Source organism: Monodelphis domestica, chromosome 2 (assembly GCF_027887165.1).
Source record: "Monodelphis domestica isolate mMonDom1 chromosome 2, mMonDom1.pri, whole genome shotgun sequence".
Taxonomy (NCBI): domain Eukaryota; kingdom Metazoa; phylum Chordata; class Mammalia; order Didelphimorphia; family Didelphidae; genus Monodelphis; species Monodelphis domestica.
This window is the reverse complement of record NC_077228.1, coordinates 223,185,818-223,203,787: the sequence shown is the minus strand read 5'-3', so window position 1 is coordinate 223,203,787 and position 17,970 is coordinate 223,185,818. Positions and strand designations below refer to the sequence as shown.

The window sequence follows — 17,970 nt, the reverse complement described above, 5'->3', positions numbered from 1 at the left end:
GACTGGTGGGGAGGGAAACAGTAAAAGGGAGGAAGAGTGTGTGGGGAGTAGTTTTAAAAAGACTGCAAAAAATATAAGGTGGGGAATAAGAAGGGACAGGGTAGAAAGGGAAGTAAAATAAGGGTGGCAACAAGGGAGACTGATTAAAAACAAACATTGGTGTAGAAGGAAATAGTGAAAGAAGAAAAGGCAGGACTAGGAGTAGAAATCAAAATGCTGGGAAATACACAGCTCATAATCATACTCTGAATGTGAATGGTATGAAATCACCCATAAAACTCAAGCAAATAGCAAACTGGATTAGAAACCAAAACCATACCATATACTGTCTACAAAAAACACACATGAGGAAGATAGACAAGCATAGGATAAAAGTAAGAGGATGGAGCAAAATCTATTGGGCATCAATGGATAAAAAGAACACAGGATAGCAGGATATCTGACAAAGCCAAAGAAAAAATAGATCAAGTCAAAAAATATAGGGAAGGCAATTACATCCTGATAAAAGACAGTATAGACAATGTGGAAATATCCATACTCAACATCTATGCACCAAATGGCATAGCGTCCAAATTTCTAAAGGAGAAGCTAGTGGAGTTCAAGGATGAAATAGATAGAAAAATGATACTAGTAGGAGACCTGAACCTTCCTCCATATGAACTAGATAAATCAAACCAAAAAATAAAATAGACAAAGTACTGGTCAATCTAATTTTAAAAAGGAAAGAATAAAACCAAATTGACAGTATCCAAGATGAAAAGGGAAACCTAACCTCTAATGAAGAGGAAATTAAGGCAATCATTAAAAACTATTATGCCCAATTAGATGGCAACAAATATGGCAATCTAGGTGATATGGATAAATACTGAAAAAAAATATAAATTGCCTAAACTAACAGAAGAAGAAATAGACTACCTAAACAACCCCATGTCAGAAAAAGAAATTGAATAAGCCATCAAATAACTCCGTAAGAAAAAATCCCCAGGTCCAGATGGATTCACAAATGAATTCTATCAAACATTCAAAGAACAATTAATCCCAATATTATACAAACTATTTAACAGAATAAGAAAGAAGGAGCTCTACCAAATTCCTTTTATGACACAAATATGGTATTGATTCCAAAGCCAGTCAGGTCAAAAACAGAGAAAGAAAACTATAGACCAATCTCCTTGATGAATATAGATGCAAAAATCTTAAATAGGATACTAGCAAAAAGACTCCAGCAAGTCATCACAAGGGTTATTCACTATAACCAGGTAGGATTCATACCAGGAATGCAAGGATGGTTCAATATTAGGAAAACAATCCACATAATTGACCATATTAACAAGCAAACTGACAAAAATCACATGATTATCTCAGTAGATGCAGAAAAAAGCCTTTGACAAAATGCAACACCCATTCCTATTGAAAACACTAGAAAGTATAGGAATAGAAGGGTCTTTCCTAAAAATAATAAACAGTATTTATCTAAAACCATCAGCCAACATCATCTGCAATGGGGATAAACTAGATGCATTCCCAATAAGATCAGGAGTGAAACAAGGTTGCTCATTATCACCACTATTATTTAACATTGTACTAGAAATACTAGCAGTAGCAATTAGAGAAGAAAAATAAATTGATGGTATTAAAAATAGGCAATGAGGAGACCAAGCTATCACTCTTTGTAGATGATATGATGGTCTGCTTAAGGAACCCCAGAGATTCAACCAAAAGGCTAATTGAAATAATCAACAACTTTAGCAAAGTTGAAGGATACAAAATAAACTCACATAAGTCATCAGCATTTCTATATATCTCCAACACATCTCAGCAGCAAGAATTAGAAAGAGAAATTCCATTTAAAATCACCCTAGACAATATAAAGTACTTAGGAATCTATCTGCCAAGACAAACACAGGAACTATATTAACACAACTAAAAAACATTCTCCACACAATTAATACTAGATCTAAACAATTGGAAAAACATTGATTGTTGATGGGTAGGATGAGCTAACATAATAAAAATGACAATCCTACCCAAATTAATTTACTTATTTAGTGACATACCCATTGAACTACCAAAAAACATTTTTTGCTTAATTGGAAAAAAAACATAAAAAATTTATTTGAAAAAACAAAAGATCAAGGATATCTGGGGAAATCATGAAAAAAAAAATGCAAAGGAAGGAGGACTTGCAGTCCCAGATCTCAAACTATACTATAAAGCAGCAGTCATCAAAGCAATTTGGTACTGGCTAAGAGACAGAAAGAAGGATCAGTGGAATAGACTTGGGGTAAGTGACCTCAGAAAGACATTCTATGATAAGCCCAAAGATCCCAGCTTTGGGGACCAAAACCCACTATTTGATAAAAACTCCTGGGAAAATTGGAAGACATTATGGGAGATATTAGGTTTGGATCAATATCTCACACCCTACACCAAGATAAACTCAGAATGGGTGAATGACCTGAATATAAAGAAGGAAACTATAAGTAAATTAGGTGATCACAGAATACTATACTTGTCAGATCTTTGGGAAAGGAAAGACTTTAAAAACTAAGCAAGAGCTAGAAAAACATCACAAAATGTAAAATCAATTATTTTGATTACATCAAATTAAAAAGTTTTTGTCCAAACAAAACCAACGTAACCAAAATTAGAAGGGAAACAACCAATTGGGAAACAATCTTCATAACAAAAACCTCTGACAAAGGTCTAATTACTCAAATTTATAAAGAGCTAAAGCAATTGTACAAAAAATTCAAGCCATTCTCCAATTGATAAATGGGCAAGTGACACGAATAGGCAATTTTATGTTAAAGAAATCAAAACTATTAATAAGCACATGAAAAAAGTGTTCAAAATCTATTATAATCAGAGAAATGCAAATCAAAATAACTCTAAGGTATCACCTCACACCTAGCAGATTGAGTAACATGACAGCAAAGGAAAGTAATGAATGCTTGAGGGGATGTGGCAAAGTTGGGACATTAATGCATTGCTGGTGGAGTTGTGAAGTGATGCAACTATTCTAGAGGGCAATTTGGAACTACGCCCAAAGGGTGATAAAAGACTGTCTGCCCTTTGATCCAGCCATAGCACTGCTAGGTTAGTATCCCAAAGAGATAATAAGGAAAAAGACTTGTACAAGAATATTCATAGCTGCATTCTGCAAAAAATTGGAAAATGAGGGGTTACCCTTCAATTGGAGAATGGCTGAACAAATTGTGGTATTTGTTGGTGATGGAATACTAATGTGCTCAAAGGAATAATAAACTGGAGGAATTCCATGGGAACTGGAACAACCTCCAGGAATTGATGCAGAGCTAGAGGAGCAGAACCAGGAGAACATTGTACACAGAGACTTATAAACTGTGGTACAATCGAATGTAATAGACTGCTCCATTAGTGGCAATGCAGTGATCCTGAACAACTTGGAGGAATCTATGAGAAAAACCACTATCCACATTCAGAGGAAAAACTGTGGGAGTAGAAACACAGAAGAAAAACAACTGCTTGAATACATGGGTGGGGGTGATATAGTTGGGGATGTAGACTTTAAATCAACATCCTAGTGCAAACATCAACAGCATGGAAATAGGTTCTGATCAAAGACACAAGTAATAACGAATGAAATTGTGCATAGGCTGTGGGAAGCATGGGTGGAGGGGAGGGAGGAAAATATTGTGATTAGTGTAACCAAGGAGTAATGCTCTAAATTGAGTAAATAAATTATTTTTTAAAAGAAAAGGGAGATAGAAGATCAAAGATAAAAGAGTTTAAAAGAGGACAGAGTGAATAGTCTGGAAGAGCATGGAGGTCCAGAGCAGGGCTCAGTATCGGAGAAACATGGAAAATATTAGTCAGTTAGTTAATATGCATTTATCAAGCTCTTACTAACTGTCAGATATTATTCTAAATGCTGCGGATTACAAAGAAAAGCACTCACATTCTAATGGCAGAGCCAACATGCAAACAACCACATACATCTGAGATGTATATAAATTAGATGGAAAGTAATCTAAGAGGAGAAGGCAGCAATGGGGTTGTGAGGTAAGAAGACAAGTATGAAAAAGGCCCCTTAAAGTAGATAGTAATTGAGGTGAGTCTTGAAGGCAGAAAAGGAAACCAAGAATCTGAAGTAAAGAAGCAAAGCATCATAAACCTTGGGGGCAGGCAGGGAAAAGTCATGGAGAAAGACAGAAAGGTGAAGAAACAAGTTTGAGGAATATCAAGCAGGCCAATATAGATGGATCATAGAGTGTATAGTAAGAAGTAAAGTACAGGCAGCAAAGAAAGGTAGGAAGGAGTTGGGCTGTATGCCAAATGGAACAATTTATAAATAATCCAAGGAGATCATTAAACAAAGGAGTAATATGGTCACTCCTAATTAAAAAAAATGATCTTGGTAGTTACATGGAAAATCTATTAAAATATGGAAAGACAAGGTCAAGTTCAGATGAACGATGAAGTCAGAAGTCAGCTTGCAAGAGGTTTAGAAAAGAGTAAGAAGGGAGCAAGTGGAGGCACTAAATATTGTCTCAAGAAATTTACCTGTTAGGGGGAAAAGAGTTATCATATAGAATGACAAGTAGCAGGGAGAGTAGGATCAAATAAGTTTGGAGGTTTTTATGATAGAGGAAGACAGGAATATATTTGTAGGCTCCATCTGAAAGGAGAGTTTATAGGAAGAGATTAAAGATTACAAAGGAGGGAGGATAGTGAGGTTAGTTTGCTAGAGAAACTGGAAGGAGACAGGACAAAGAGTACCTGTAGAAGGGTTTGCATTGGCAAGGAGAAAGATCATCTTTTCATGGGACATGAGGAAAGGAGGTGATAGATCGTGAGAAAAGACTTTTGTATGAACTGAAGATTGAAATGGAAACTCTCATTATAATATAATATAATAATCTCAGTTTTTTATTCCTTATGAGATAAGATCCTTGACTGAAAAGACGATGGGAAGCATTCTGTGAAACTGTGAAACTAGAAGCCTGAGGAAAGATGAAAATGTTTGGAACAGCTACTCTGAAGAGTGAAATAACAATTTTGTTAGGGAGGAATAGAATAGTATCAAACTGAGAGGACAAGTAGCTTGGATAGAGGTTTTCTGCTTATACTGACATCATGACTGTTGAAGATACTTATTTGAAGATTTAGTGAACATGAGCATCAGTAAACTAAGTTTTGGAGGAAGAGGAGGAAGGGAGACTATTTTTTTTTACTTGTTATAATATAACAGCTTCTGATACATTATAGCCAGGGAGATTATGTGGGTAGATGCTCACAAAGGTAGAGTTTAAATGACAGAGATTTTCTCTTAATATTTTGAGCCAGGAACAAGAGAATTATCTCCCAAAAATGAGCCAGGCACATCAAAAAACAGAGGGTCCTGGCACAAGGGCTACAATGATATTCATTTAAAAAAATTCATTGTCTATCATGGACAAGTCCCTTCTTAAATATTGACAGACTGGATAACAGAGAAAGAGATTGGGAAAAACTGACTTAAGTATCATATCAAGATAGATCAAGCAAGATTTCTCATAAACACCCTTTCATTGACTGAGTCCAAAACAGGAATAAGTGGGTACCTGAAATAGAATAAGTGAGTGAAGGGAACTATTACTTGTTGAAATAGAGAAGGTAAACTGAAGGAAACTATTTCTTTTACAATGTCTGCTGTTCTCTGGATGCTGTTTATTTGTAATGGGTGTAGAAATGAGAAATGCTGAGGGATGCTGCCACACAGGGATGCTGCCACACAAAGGATTGCTAGATCTAGGTCTCCAGTCTTGCATTTTCATTTACAAGCTCTCTCTCTCTCCCCAGCCTCTACTACATACCCTAAACAGGAGAAACGGAATGGAAGGGACAAGATATTTCTAATAGGTTCAATCAAGAATATGTGTTTTTTTAGTGCTTTATAAGGTACTTTGTTATCAAGGAATTAAGGCAATCTAGTAGGCAAGTTCACACAAGAAGTCTTGGCCTACTCTTTACTGATTGATTCTACTATTTGCAGAATACCCTGAACAAACTCTCTCTCTTTTGACTAAATTGTCCTATAATTATTGATAATATAACATGACCAATTTTTAAAATTCCTAATTTAAGATATTTATTTCAAGCATTATTTGTTAGTTGAAAACCCCAAACTAACCACACTTGTTTGCCTTCACTTAAATGTGAAGAATATATGATTTTATTTTGGAATTCCTAGTGAGGCGGAATTCCCTCTGCCATTCTTTATCACAATTTTTTCTGTGACAGTAACTAAGACATATATAGCACAATGCCTAACACATAGCAAGTGCTTATTGACTTAATAGATAAATCCTAGAGCATTGCTTAAGTCACACAAAAGTTAAGTGCACAAAGTATCACAACTAAACATCACAGATAGGTCAGGCATCTGGGCAGCCAGGTGACACAGTGGATAGAGTATTGGACTTTGAGTGAGGAAGACTGGAGTTTAAATCTGGCCTAAGATATTTATTTACTATTTGTGAGATTCTGGGCAAATCACTTAATTCTGTTTGCCTCAATTTCATTATCTGTAAAATGAGCTTGAGAAAGAAATGGCAAGCTACTTCAGTTTCTCTGTCAAGAAAACCCAAAATTAGGTCATAAAAATTTGTACATGACTAAAAACAACTGAACAACATCTTTCATGTGGACCACTGAAATAATCTCCTAAATGGTCCTCCAGAATCTAATCTCTCCCTTCTTTAAACTACCAACAAAGAGATACCAAAACAAAGAGATACCTCTCCTAAAGGAGAGGGACAACTGTTACTCTTCTGATCAAAAAAACTCAGACTCCATATTACCTACAAACTCAAACACAAACTTCTCTTTTTGGCATCTAATGCCCTTCACAGGCTGGTTCAAGCCTAAATTTTCTAGGCTTGGCTTTCCTCACATATTTTCTGATACAGCCAAATTGCCCCATACATGACATTCTATTTCCCATCTCCAAGTCTTCATATAAGTACTCATCATGAGTTCCTCATACTGAGAATGCAACTTCTCCTCCCTTTTGCTTCTTTAAAACTATATCTCCCTTTACTGTTCATATCAAAGGATTCTTCTTCCAAGAGAACTTTCTTGAGTCTTCTAATTTTTAGTGTTACCAGAACCAGCAACATGAATTTGTATTTCTTTTGTTTATAGTACACACTATATTTACTCTTTAGTCCATACCTGTCCACTCCTATACTTAACCTAATTTGTATTCATTCTCATGGGACCCTCAAAAGGTGACAACTACCTTGGGTTCTAGGACACCATGTTTATGCTTACATTAAAAACTTTTGCTCACAATAAACAATGTGTATGCTTTCCATTAACAATCGGCCAAGAAATACAATTAGTTCAAAGCAAAAGCATTTATTAGGAAGAACATAAGCACAGAACATTCCCTCCATAAATCTGGGATTCTTTCTTGCACACTTCATGTGTCCATGGGGAGAATGTACTCAAATGTACAATATTACAATGGTAATGAGGAAATACACAAGATCAAGGCAACTTACAACTCCAGAGCTGCCTGGCCTCAGTGTCCTTTCTGTCTTTCAGAGTGCTTGCAATGCTCTTTCACTAGGTACTAAGTCTCTTTTGGCACCAAAGAAATACTCTTCTCCAAGAGAATCTCAGTTTCTGACCCAGTTTTCTCCTGAGTGTATAGCAGGTTTTCTTTTTTGCTGCCAGTCTTTGCCCCTGTAAACAATCTCAAATTTCTCTGTATACATGTCTGTCTGAAGAAGGTGAATCTTTGCTCCCTCAGTTGGACCCCAAAGTCTGGAAACTCTTTAATTGCTGAATAGGATTTCTGGGTCAGTAGATCTGCTAGTCACTATAGACTAAGGAGAGAGAAGAGAGAAATCCCTACTCTCAGCAGGGATCACACTCAAAATGAGGAATCTCTGAACTCTACTGACCTTATCTGCTTGACTCTATCTTTTAAGTGTCCCCCTTGGGCATGGTCAATCACTGTTCACCAATAGCCTTGCTTCCTTTGTACTCTATTATAAAGAAGAGTTCATATTTCTAAAAGGATAACAGAGTGCAGATACTTTTTAACAAACTAACATCTCATTATCTGTGGTTACATCCTATGACTATGTAAAGTGAGAATAAAAAAGAACCAAATACTCCCTCACTGTAGCATGTTTGTTATTTTTGCAATTTATATTTTTTTCTGAGAGTAGCAACAAACAGCATAGTCCCAGTCATATATTGGGTGTTTAATAAACACTTGTTCAAACAAACTGAGTATTGAACTTTCAAAAATTTTATGCTATCTAGACTAGAGATTCTTAACCTGAGATTCATGAGCTTTTTTAAAAAAAAGTTTTGATAACTACATTTCAGTATAATTGGTTTCCTTTTCAATCCTATATATTTTATTTTGTTTATTTTAAAAAATTATTCTGAGAAGAGGTGAAGAAACTTTGTGAGGTTCTCAAAGGGATACTTGACCCAGAAAGGTTTTAAAATCCCCTGACAATTAACCCATTTAGCAAAAACTTGAATGTAAAATTTTAAATATGCACAACAGCACAAAGTACATGTAACAAGTAAGATCAACTACAGAGGTGACATTTTTAAATCATAGGTATTAAAACTTGATAAGATGGAATCTATTACAAAAATATATCATTCTTGAAGGTTATCATTTATTTAAAAAAAAGAAGAAAAAAGTAAAAGGTGTGGGGTGAAGGGGCATAGAAAAATATTATATATTAAGAAGATGCACTCATGTAAGGAATTCCAGGAAACAAAAGATGGGATAATATGGTTGAGACCATTTGGATAAAGATAAATGGAGACAAAAATAGAAATAATATTGTCATTGGAAAATATTACAAACCACCTGAAGAAAAGAAGAGATATATGGGGATTTTGGGAAACAGATCACAAAACTGGCAGGGTGAATGTGTTGTTAGTAGCAGTGGGGTACTATGATTATTCAAACATCTAAGAGATCATCCTGTCTGCCAAAAGCAGAGGAGCAGATATATTCAGTAGCTCAGCTTGAAATTGCTGATATTCTAGTTGTTTCTATTTTTCTTTTTTTTCCTCTTCTAAATCTTATACATTTTACCTTTTGACCTAATCATACAACTGAACATTCATTCTCCAAAGTTACTGAAGATGTCAATTGCCTAGGCTAAATTTAAACTTTAAAAGCTTAAAACATTAAGACTTTTGCAATACCCTATGAGAGACACATTCATGCATATGTACATATGTGTGTGTTCATATAGGTACATACATGTAGTCTGTGTATACATGTGTGTGAATATGCAAATATCATGTTCCAAAACTTGTGTCTCCTGAACGACAGTGCTATCCAATTGCCTCTTAAAATCTTGAATTGAATGTTCCAGAGACATCTTAAACACAAAATATCCTAAATAACTTCTTATGTTTTCCAACAAACCCTCCCATCTTCCCTACTTTCTTTTTTTTTAATTAACCCTTACCTTCTATCTTAGGATCAATAATATGCATTGATTCCAAGGCAGAAAAGTGACAAGGACTAGTCAATGGGTTATCAATGACTTGCTCAGGGTCACACACCTAGGAAGTTTGTGAAACCAGAGTTGAGCCAGGAGCTCCTATCCCTAGGCTTGGTTCTCAATCCATTGAGCTACCCAGCTATCCCCTCCTCCCTACTCTTTATTACCATTGAGGTCACCATCATTCTCCAGATCACCTAAGCATACAACTTTGATGTCTTCTTGATCCATGGCTCCCACACCCCCCATATATCTAATCTGTTTTCAAGCCTTGCCACTTTTAACTTCAGAAAATCTTTTTCTATACATTCCCTTTATTCTACTAACACAATCATCATTCTGGTTCAGGTCCTGATTACCTCTCATCTGTAACACTGCTATGTCTTCTAACTTATTTTCTTGTCTCAGAGCTCTCCCAACTCCAAAGCATCCTTCAAAAAACTGACAAAGTTTTCTTCCTATAGATCTGATCACATTTCCCCCATTCAAGAAATTCCAGTGGCTCCCTATTACCTCCAAGATGAAATATCTGGCAGTTAAAGTTCTTCACAATTAGGTCCCATGCTTCCTTTCTAGTTAACTTTCATTTTATTATCCATGCAGGGAGAGAGAGAGAGAGAGAGAGAGAGAGAGAGAGAGAGAGAGAGAGAGAGAGAGAGAAAGAAAGAAAGAAAGAAAGAAAGAAAGAAAGAAAGAAAGAAAGAAAGAAAGAAAGAAAGAAAGAAAGAAAGAAAGAAAGAAAGAAAGAAAGAAAGAAAGAAAGAAAGAAAGAAAGAAAGAAAGAAAGAAAGAAAGAAAGAAAGAAAGAAAGAAAGAAAGAAAGAAAGAAAGAAAGAAAGAAAGAAAGAAAGAGAGAGAGGAAGGGAGATAGCCCAGATGGACTGAAATAAAATAGTGAAGGTACAAAGAGGAACAATGTCATTGAGGAGAAAATGTCTTAAGAAGCAGATGGACATATCTGTGGAATGCATTGGCCAATTTACATTGATATTTTGATTTGGTTTTATTTTTTAAGAATGTCTCCCTATCTTCCTTTCTTGATCACTAGTCCTACATTTCCAACTGCCTGTCAAATATTTCTACCTAGGTATTCTGTTGGCATACCAAATTCAAGTAGTCCAAATTAAGATTCATTATTTCTCCCTCTTAATCTTCTTAACCTAATTCTCAAATTTCTGTTGAATGCCCCACAATTAACTTAATTCATTGTTGGAGAGTCATCCCTGATTCTTCTCTTTTTCTTATCCTACCCTCCCACCCCCAACCCCCAGTGAATTAGTCACTAAGGTTTAGGTCCTCATCATCTTTTACCTGGATTATTATAAGAAATACTTTAATGTTGGTCTCTGTTCATAGACTCTTTTCTAAACTCTTCTAAACTATCTTCTAAACTTCCTCTACATGGCTACCAAAATCATCTTCCCAAAGCATCATTCCCCATGGTCAAAAACCTTCAGTAACTCTTCACCACCTCAGAGGTAATATGTAACTTCTCATTTGGCATTTAAACCTCTTCAAAATCTGATAGCAACTTACCTTTCTAAATTTATATTATATTACTGCACTTCTATACATTCTGTGTTCCAGTATAATTCACCCACTAGAGGCTCCAAGGATTCAATATCCTAGCTCCAGACATTAGCACATGAATTCCCTATGTTTAGAATTAACTGCCATTTCATCTTTATTTTTCTGACTCCTTATCTTTCTTCTGGGTTCAGCTCAGACCTCACCTCACAGCCTCTGTGAAGTCCTTCTTTGATTTTCCTTTCACAGTATGAATTTCCTTTTGAAATCACCTTGTTTTCAGTATACATGTTTTTCCCAGTAATGTGTAAGTTTCTTGACATAGGCAATGTCTTTTCCTTTTTGTCTTTGTATCCCTAGTTCTTAGCACAATGCCCTGGCACTAGAATATACTTAATTAATACTTGTTCAATTAAAAAGAAAAATTGAATAATAATATCAGATATTGCCCTTAGGCTGGTTAGACAACACACCTTTCATGAAGGGCGCGGCTGCCATTTTATCCATGATCTTCTGGGTTGTGTTGGAGATTGGTGTATAGGCAACCACTAAGTCAGAGTCATTAAACTTATCTACTCGACCCAGGGACATGGCAGACAGTTCAGAAAAGCGATTAACTTGATTATATTTTGCAAAGAGGAACAAATGCAATAACAGAAGTAAGGAGATGAGCCATTCCTACAAAGCACAAGGGAAAACATCTTTTTACAAAATTTGACTATGGTCAGTAACAAATAGTACAATCAAACATCTTTTTAGTCAATCCCAACCTTTTTTAGGATGAGTGCATTCTTTTTTTTTTTTAATTTTTTTTTAAACCCTTACCTTCCAACTTGGAGTCAATACTGTGTATTGGCTCCAAGGCAGAAGAGTGGTAAGGGCTAGGCAATGGGGGTCAAGTGACTTGCCCAGGGTCACACAGCTGGGAAGTGTCTGAGGCCAGATTTGAACCTAGGACCTCCCATTTCTAGGCCTGGCTCTCAATCCACTGAGCCACCCAGCTGCCCCCAGAGTGCATCTTTTTAAAATTAAAAAATATATATTAAATCCTATTGCATTCCCACCACCAAATAGTAGACTCATAGATTTAGAACTAGAGAGTACCTGAGAAATAGTCTTGTATAACTTCCTATTTGAAAATTGAAGAAATTGAGGCATGGATGGTTAAATAACTTCCTAAGGTCACACAGGTGAATAAGTAGCAAAGGCAAGACTTAAAACCAACATTCATTTCTGTCATATTATATTGCCTTTTGTTTATTATACTATACAGCAAGAATCTATTGATAAGAAATATAAATGATGGGGGAAAGCTAATTTATGTTAACTTTCAGAAATACTTTTGTAGTCAAATTTTGGCAAAGGGATTTGGGAAAAGGATTGACCTTAACACTCAGATTTAACCTTCCCTTCCTTTGAAAAGAAGTTGTAGGAAAAGGAGATGTGAGAACACTGGAAAAATGGGAAGAAATAACTAGAAAACTGAGCATGGAAAAGGCAGCATGCTGAGAGAAGTTGGGATAGTCTACCAGAAGAGTTGGACAGATACTGTACTTCAGGCCAATGGAAATGCCTGAGCCCTGGTCACTGGGGACCTCTTCAACATCTAAACAAAACTGATTTCTCTCTCCTCCAATAAGTGGGGTTGCTAACTTGTCTCTTCCTTAATTACTATTTGAATTTAAATGTACATTACCTATTGAAAATTACAGCTGTCCAGCTAAAGTGCTAAATTCTACATTTTGTTATTTAAGGATTACAAATAAAAAAATTTGAGAGAAAAAGTTTTCTTTGTTCTAGGGGCAAGAAAAAAAATATTTGGTCATTAGGAGCTAATCTGAGGGCTGAAACAGTTGGGTCAAAAATGGGAGAGATATATTAGATTATACAAGCCTGACATATTAATTCAGGATTCAACTATTGCTAGAAAAAAGCAGGCTGCAAGGAATGAGTGAGGGTATTTTCATTTTCAAACCACCAGTGGTTATTCTTGGTGATCTGGATTTGAAAGGAAAGACTTGACCCTTGAGAGAGAAGAAAACTTAAAAGTTACATTTTACCAGCATATTGGCAGCTCAGGTTGTCCTGACAACTAGTTTCATCTGATGCTTATACATTTAGACAGATTTGTATTTTATTAATTACTATAGCTCCTATATGCATTTGAAAAATAACCATATATGTGTGTATGATTTCATACAAAGCAACATAATATAGTGGATAGGACATTAGACCTGGAGTCAGCAAAACCTGAGTTTGAATCCTGTCCCAGATACTTACAAGTTGTGTGACAATTGGGTAAGCCACTTAACATCTTGGAGCCCCAGTTTCCTCAAATGTAAAAAATAGGATTGGACTCAATGGCCTCTCAGGCCTCTTTAATTCTAAATCTATGAGCCAACAGGTTATTCAATATACAGAGGATATATTTACTGATTTGTTAAACTGAGTCATGATGCATATTTTCTTAACAAAAAAAAAGGATGAAAATGGCAATACTTAATGTACATATAGATTCTTGGATTCTTTACCACTCCCTCTCCAAAATTCAGCAGGCACCCTCCAACAACAGGTTGGGATCTACCAATCTATTTAGTTAACGTATGACCTTAACTGGTGGACTAGGCACTTGTACATAAATGTTAATTTGGAAAGAAACATCATTTTTGCTTTCATGGAGCTAAGGCAAAGTACACTGATACAAATATAGTACAGAAAAGTAACAAAAGATTGAGAACATACAGTATATTTTTTGTTACAAGCATGAAACACATATAATTAGAAGCTTGACTTCCATTTATCTTCTTTTCTTTTCTTTTCTTTCTGCCCATCATCAATTTTCATTAATTCCTTACTAAACAATCTTTGAAATGTACCAACCATAGCAATAAATCAATTGAGATTTTACTGAGGCTGAAAATATGGAATCTGTTTTAATACTAGTGCCACAATGTTTTAATTGTATCATAAACTCTCTAGTGTTGGTTTGGAAAGAAAATCCTGTTGCCTTTGAAACATCCTACCAGGAAGTGGACTGCTGCATTTTTTCCCCTTGAAAACTATTTGTTTCTGCAAGAAAAAATAGAGATCTTTGAAACAAAGACCAGAACCTACACCTAAAATTTCAATAGTATACCAAGGGTCTAAAGATCTTACTTACTGTGCTTACTTAGTCATTGTGTCTGGTTATTCACAGCCTATAAACTAGAAATCACTTCCAATCTTTAAAATTCATGATTTTATAAAGGTCATTTTTAAACAATCTTACATTCTCAGTTGCTGCTAGTCAATATTATCATGTACCCTTCTCATTTGCTTAATTATCATTATCTTAAATGCAATGTACTTGATAAGTGACTACCATTTTTATTGTTAAGACTGGTAAATGGAAAATTTTAATGACATTCTGATGCCTGATAGATTAATAATTTGGAGAACTGTTCTTCTTAACTCTACAAATGTAAGGGCTTAATTTTTCAGATACTAAATATCCTTAAATAGCAGTAACTTAATTTTGTTCTAGGATATTCATAATTACAGCACAGCCAAAATCAAACAAGCTAGTCTTACTCATTAGAAACAGTTCATGGAGAGTTGTATAAGAAAAAGGAAAGAATAATGTTCAAAATTGAATAAATAATTTAAAATTTAAAAAAAAAGAAGGAAAATGAATCACGCAACCTACAAGGAGCACATTTTCATATTTTAAAAATGAGTAAAACAGATTTTGAACCATACCAACAAGCTTTCTCTTTTCATCCTCCATTTTTTAAGAAAGTTTGTATACAGCAGGGCCTTAGTTTGCTGACACACACTTATCTGTCTCTCCCTCATTTTTGCCTGTTTGCTGAGAAAGAGAAGGAAAAGAGAAAGTAAGTGTAATAGAATGTGGCCTGGGGGAAAACGTTATGCCAAAAAAAAAAAAAAGTACTTTAACAGAAAACAATTCCATGAGTAAATCTTTTCCTAGAAGAAAATAATTGCTCTCTATCTTTTTGTAAGCTAACTTTCACAACCTCAAAAAAGGTAGGAGGGACTTTTCTAAATGATTCCTAGATAACATTAATAGCATTTTCCCTCAAAGCACTTTTTAATGGGGGCAATTGTGCCTAGTAGAAAAAAAAAAGTGGCCAGAATTTTTTCACCCAGTAACACTTCAGTTATTTTTTTTTCATTTTCTGCTTCATCACTTTTATTAAAAATAAAACAAAACTGAAGTATGCAAGATGATGGAAGCTTTGATTAAGGAAAAGAAAATAACCTTGCAGGAATGAAATAATGTTTCATTGTTGTTTCTAGCCTTACATTATTTCCTCTGGGAGAAAATTTTTTTCTTTGCAGGGAGTACTAATTAAAAGTTTAGGTGACCATTTAGTAAATTATTGCGATAGTGTAATATTAATAGGCAGTACCTTGGGCTCTAGGAGAGCTAATGATCCTACCCTGTCACATATAAGCATTAGGCAAAAATATATTTAAATAAACCGTAAAATCATGAAAAAATTTAATAAAATAATGGTAATTACTTTCCATCTTAACAGACCTGCTTCTACTCAGTAATTCTTTGCTCCTTGTACTCTGATGAAAATTCCAGAGCAAAAATCATAAAGCCTCCATATCATATTACCCAAGAAACCTCAGAGGAAGTCACATCAGCTAGAAATAATAACTATAACTATGTTATAATAACAAAAACATACTTATTTCCTATTCAGATTGGATGCCTGGTATCTGAAAGCAAGAAATATTGGATTTAATTCTAGTCTCTTATAGGCTAAAGCAGAAATAAAAAAAAAATAAAACTATTTCTAATTTGTTGGACAAAAAAAATCTCTTTACAGATTTCAGTAAAGCAGTTTCAAAGTCAGTAAAATAAGACTGATTACAATAATAAAAGGAAAAGCAGCCTACCTGAATGCTATCAAATATTGCGGTGTTACTTTTTTATTCCTAAAAATAAATTAAAAAATCAGTCCTGTAAGTGAATTTGCAAGTCAGATAAATTTTCTTTAAGAGACCCACTGGAAAATTTCACTTTAATAGCCAGTCTAAAGTCTAGTTGATCATTTTTAAGTTATTTCCCCATATATTTAGTTTATATAATATCAAATAATGAGATATTTAATCATTCTTGCATAAATGACTGATTTTTATGACTTCCAGTCAGATGTTTATGTAGATATATCCTTATGTCATCATTACTCAAAATATTATTATAGTTATGCAAATCAAACAAGAAAATAGAGATGAACTTACAGGAGATTTGAAGAAAAAATCCAGTAAAAAGTTTAAATCTTTTGTTTCCTTTATATCCACGAGAACAGTTCTGGCTCCTTCATAGTCTTCTCTACATAATGCTTTAAAAGTTTGCCTGTTTTGAAGAACTCCTCCTCAGACTTTTTTCTAAAGGGGGGTTATGGTCTCAATTCAGTCAAGCTGCCAAAAATAGACTGTTCGCATGATGACTTTTGTGCAGGTTTCCATTTCTTTCTTTCCCAGTCACTGCCTCTGCAGGGAGATAGCAGTTACAGATGTTTGTTTAAGCATAGAATTCTTGTAAAGGAAAATCCAACTTTTGTTCATTAGATTCACCTCTTCCAGGCACAAGGGAAAAGTCATGAAATTAAAAAAAAATTTAAAGAGACTTCAATGTGTGTGTATTTTTTTTAAGCAAATAGACAAATCAAAGAAATACAGCTGGAAAAAAAGAGATAATTAGTAAAAAAAAAATATCTTACTCCCAATCAGAAAAGAGAACAATTTTCCCAAAGAAATTTAATCTAAGATTCAGTTGCACCTCAGGCAAATGATGCAAATAAAAGTAACAAAACCCAGTCCCCACTTCTTCCTTTGAATGGTTTAGAGTCAATGAACGGAAAATGCCAGACCTTAATGATTGCCCCATAATTACATTCAGTCTTCAACTGGCTTTGGATAATTGCCTAAACCAAACAGACTCTCAGAATTGTGAATTAACCCCTTTCATTCTTGCTTCACAGCTAAAAAGAAATATTTACCACTGAGACAATGATGTTGGAAGTAAATATAATGAAAAGATGTCAAGATGCATATGTTGTGAGGTTGCCTGGTTTCTAGGGGCTATCCTGGAGAGTATGTTGCAGGATTGTCATTACAGTTGACCACTTGGAAACTTTTGAGGCTGCTTCTGACCATATATAACTCAAAACTAAACAACTTGCTCTTTGAAATGACAGAGTCCTCATATTGGCTAAAACTGGAATATCTGATGACTCGGGGAATTTCTAAAAAGAAAATCACCACACCTTCAGCCTCTCTCTTCCCTTCTGGTTGTGATTTATGTCATTAAGTGTCTTCCAGAATAGCAAGGGAAGTGGTTAGAGGGAAAGAGGGAGTTTGCTCTCCTCCACCCTGTATATAGCTGTGCACATATAGCATCTAAAGCACATGCCCAGGTGACACAAGCCTCAGCTTTGCTTTAGGTTGAGCTGAATCTTGTTTGTTCTTTTCTAATCTTAAGTGAATGAATATCAATCATGAGATATACATGGCCAGTCAGATAGGTTCCTTTGTGAGTCTGAGAGGTCCAAAGATCTCATCAGGATGGAGGTGAATGGCTAAAGAAGCAGTCCCCAAGAACAATAACACTCTTAGAGAAGATAATCACCAACAAGAGGATGGCCCTAAGCTTGGCTGCAGTGTTCCTGAAGTGTTTAGACTGTGCAAAGCTGAGATAGAATATAAAATAACTAATTAGTAGCCTGGAAATGACTTTATGTTCTGACAATGTTAATTTTTAAAATTTATTTTCATGCATATTTATAATCACCTCCTCCCAATGCTTCCTCCAATTGAACAATTAAAAAATAAAAGTCATAATAAACATGCATAATCCAGCAAAAGATTCTTACATTGGTCATGTCCCAATATAGATATCTGCATTTTA

The 17,970-nt window shown here is 35.0% G+C and overlaps 1 protein-coding gene across 6 annotated transcripts in view; it reads right to left on the bottom strand.

The window, feature by feature from the left end:
* Positions 1-16,893, bottom strand: part of LOC100029087 (ATP-binding cassette sub-family A member 10) — a 142,161-nt gene extending 125,268 nt beyond the window's left edge. For 2 of the 6 annotated variants that reach the window (XM_056817227.1, XM_007482723.2), the window contains exons 1-4: positions 16,302-16,893; positions 15,957-15,995; positions 14,784-14,892; positions 11,519-11,723 (exon numbers count right to left, since the gene is read on the bottom strand). In XM_056817227.1, coding sequence (XP_056673205.1) covers positions 11,519-11,723; positions 14,784-14,879 — 301 coding nt within the window. In that variant the 5' untranslated portion in view covers positions 14,880-14,892; positions 15,957-15,995; positions 16,302-16,893. The remainder of the gene's footprint in view (positions 1-11,518; positions 11,724-14,783; positions 14,893-15,956; positions 15,996-16,301) is intronic. The other 4 variants (XM_007482722.3, XM_056817226.1, XM_056817228.1 and 1 more) reach the window with 4 other exon arrangements.
* Positions 16,894-17,970: the final 1,077 nt, after the last annotated feature.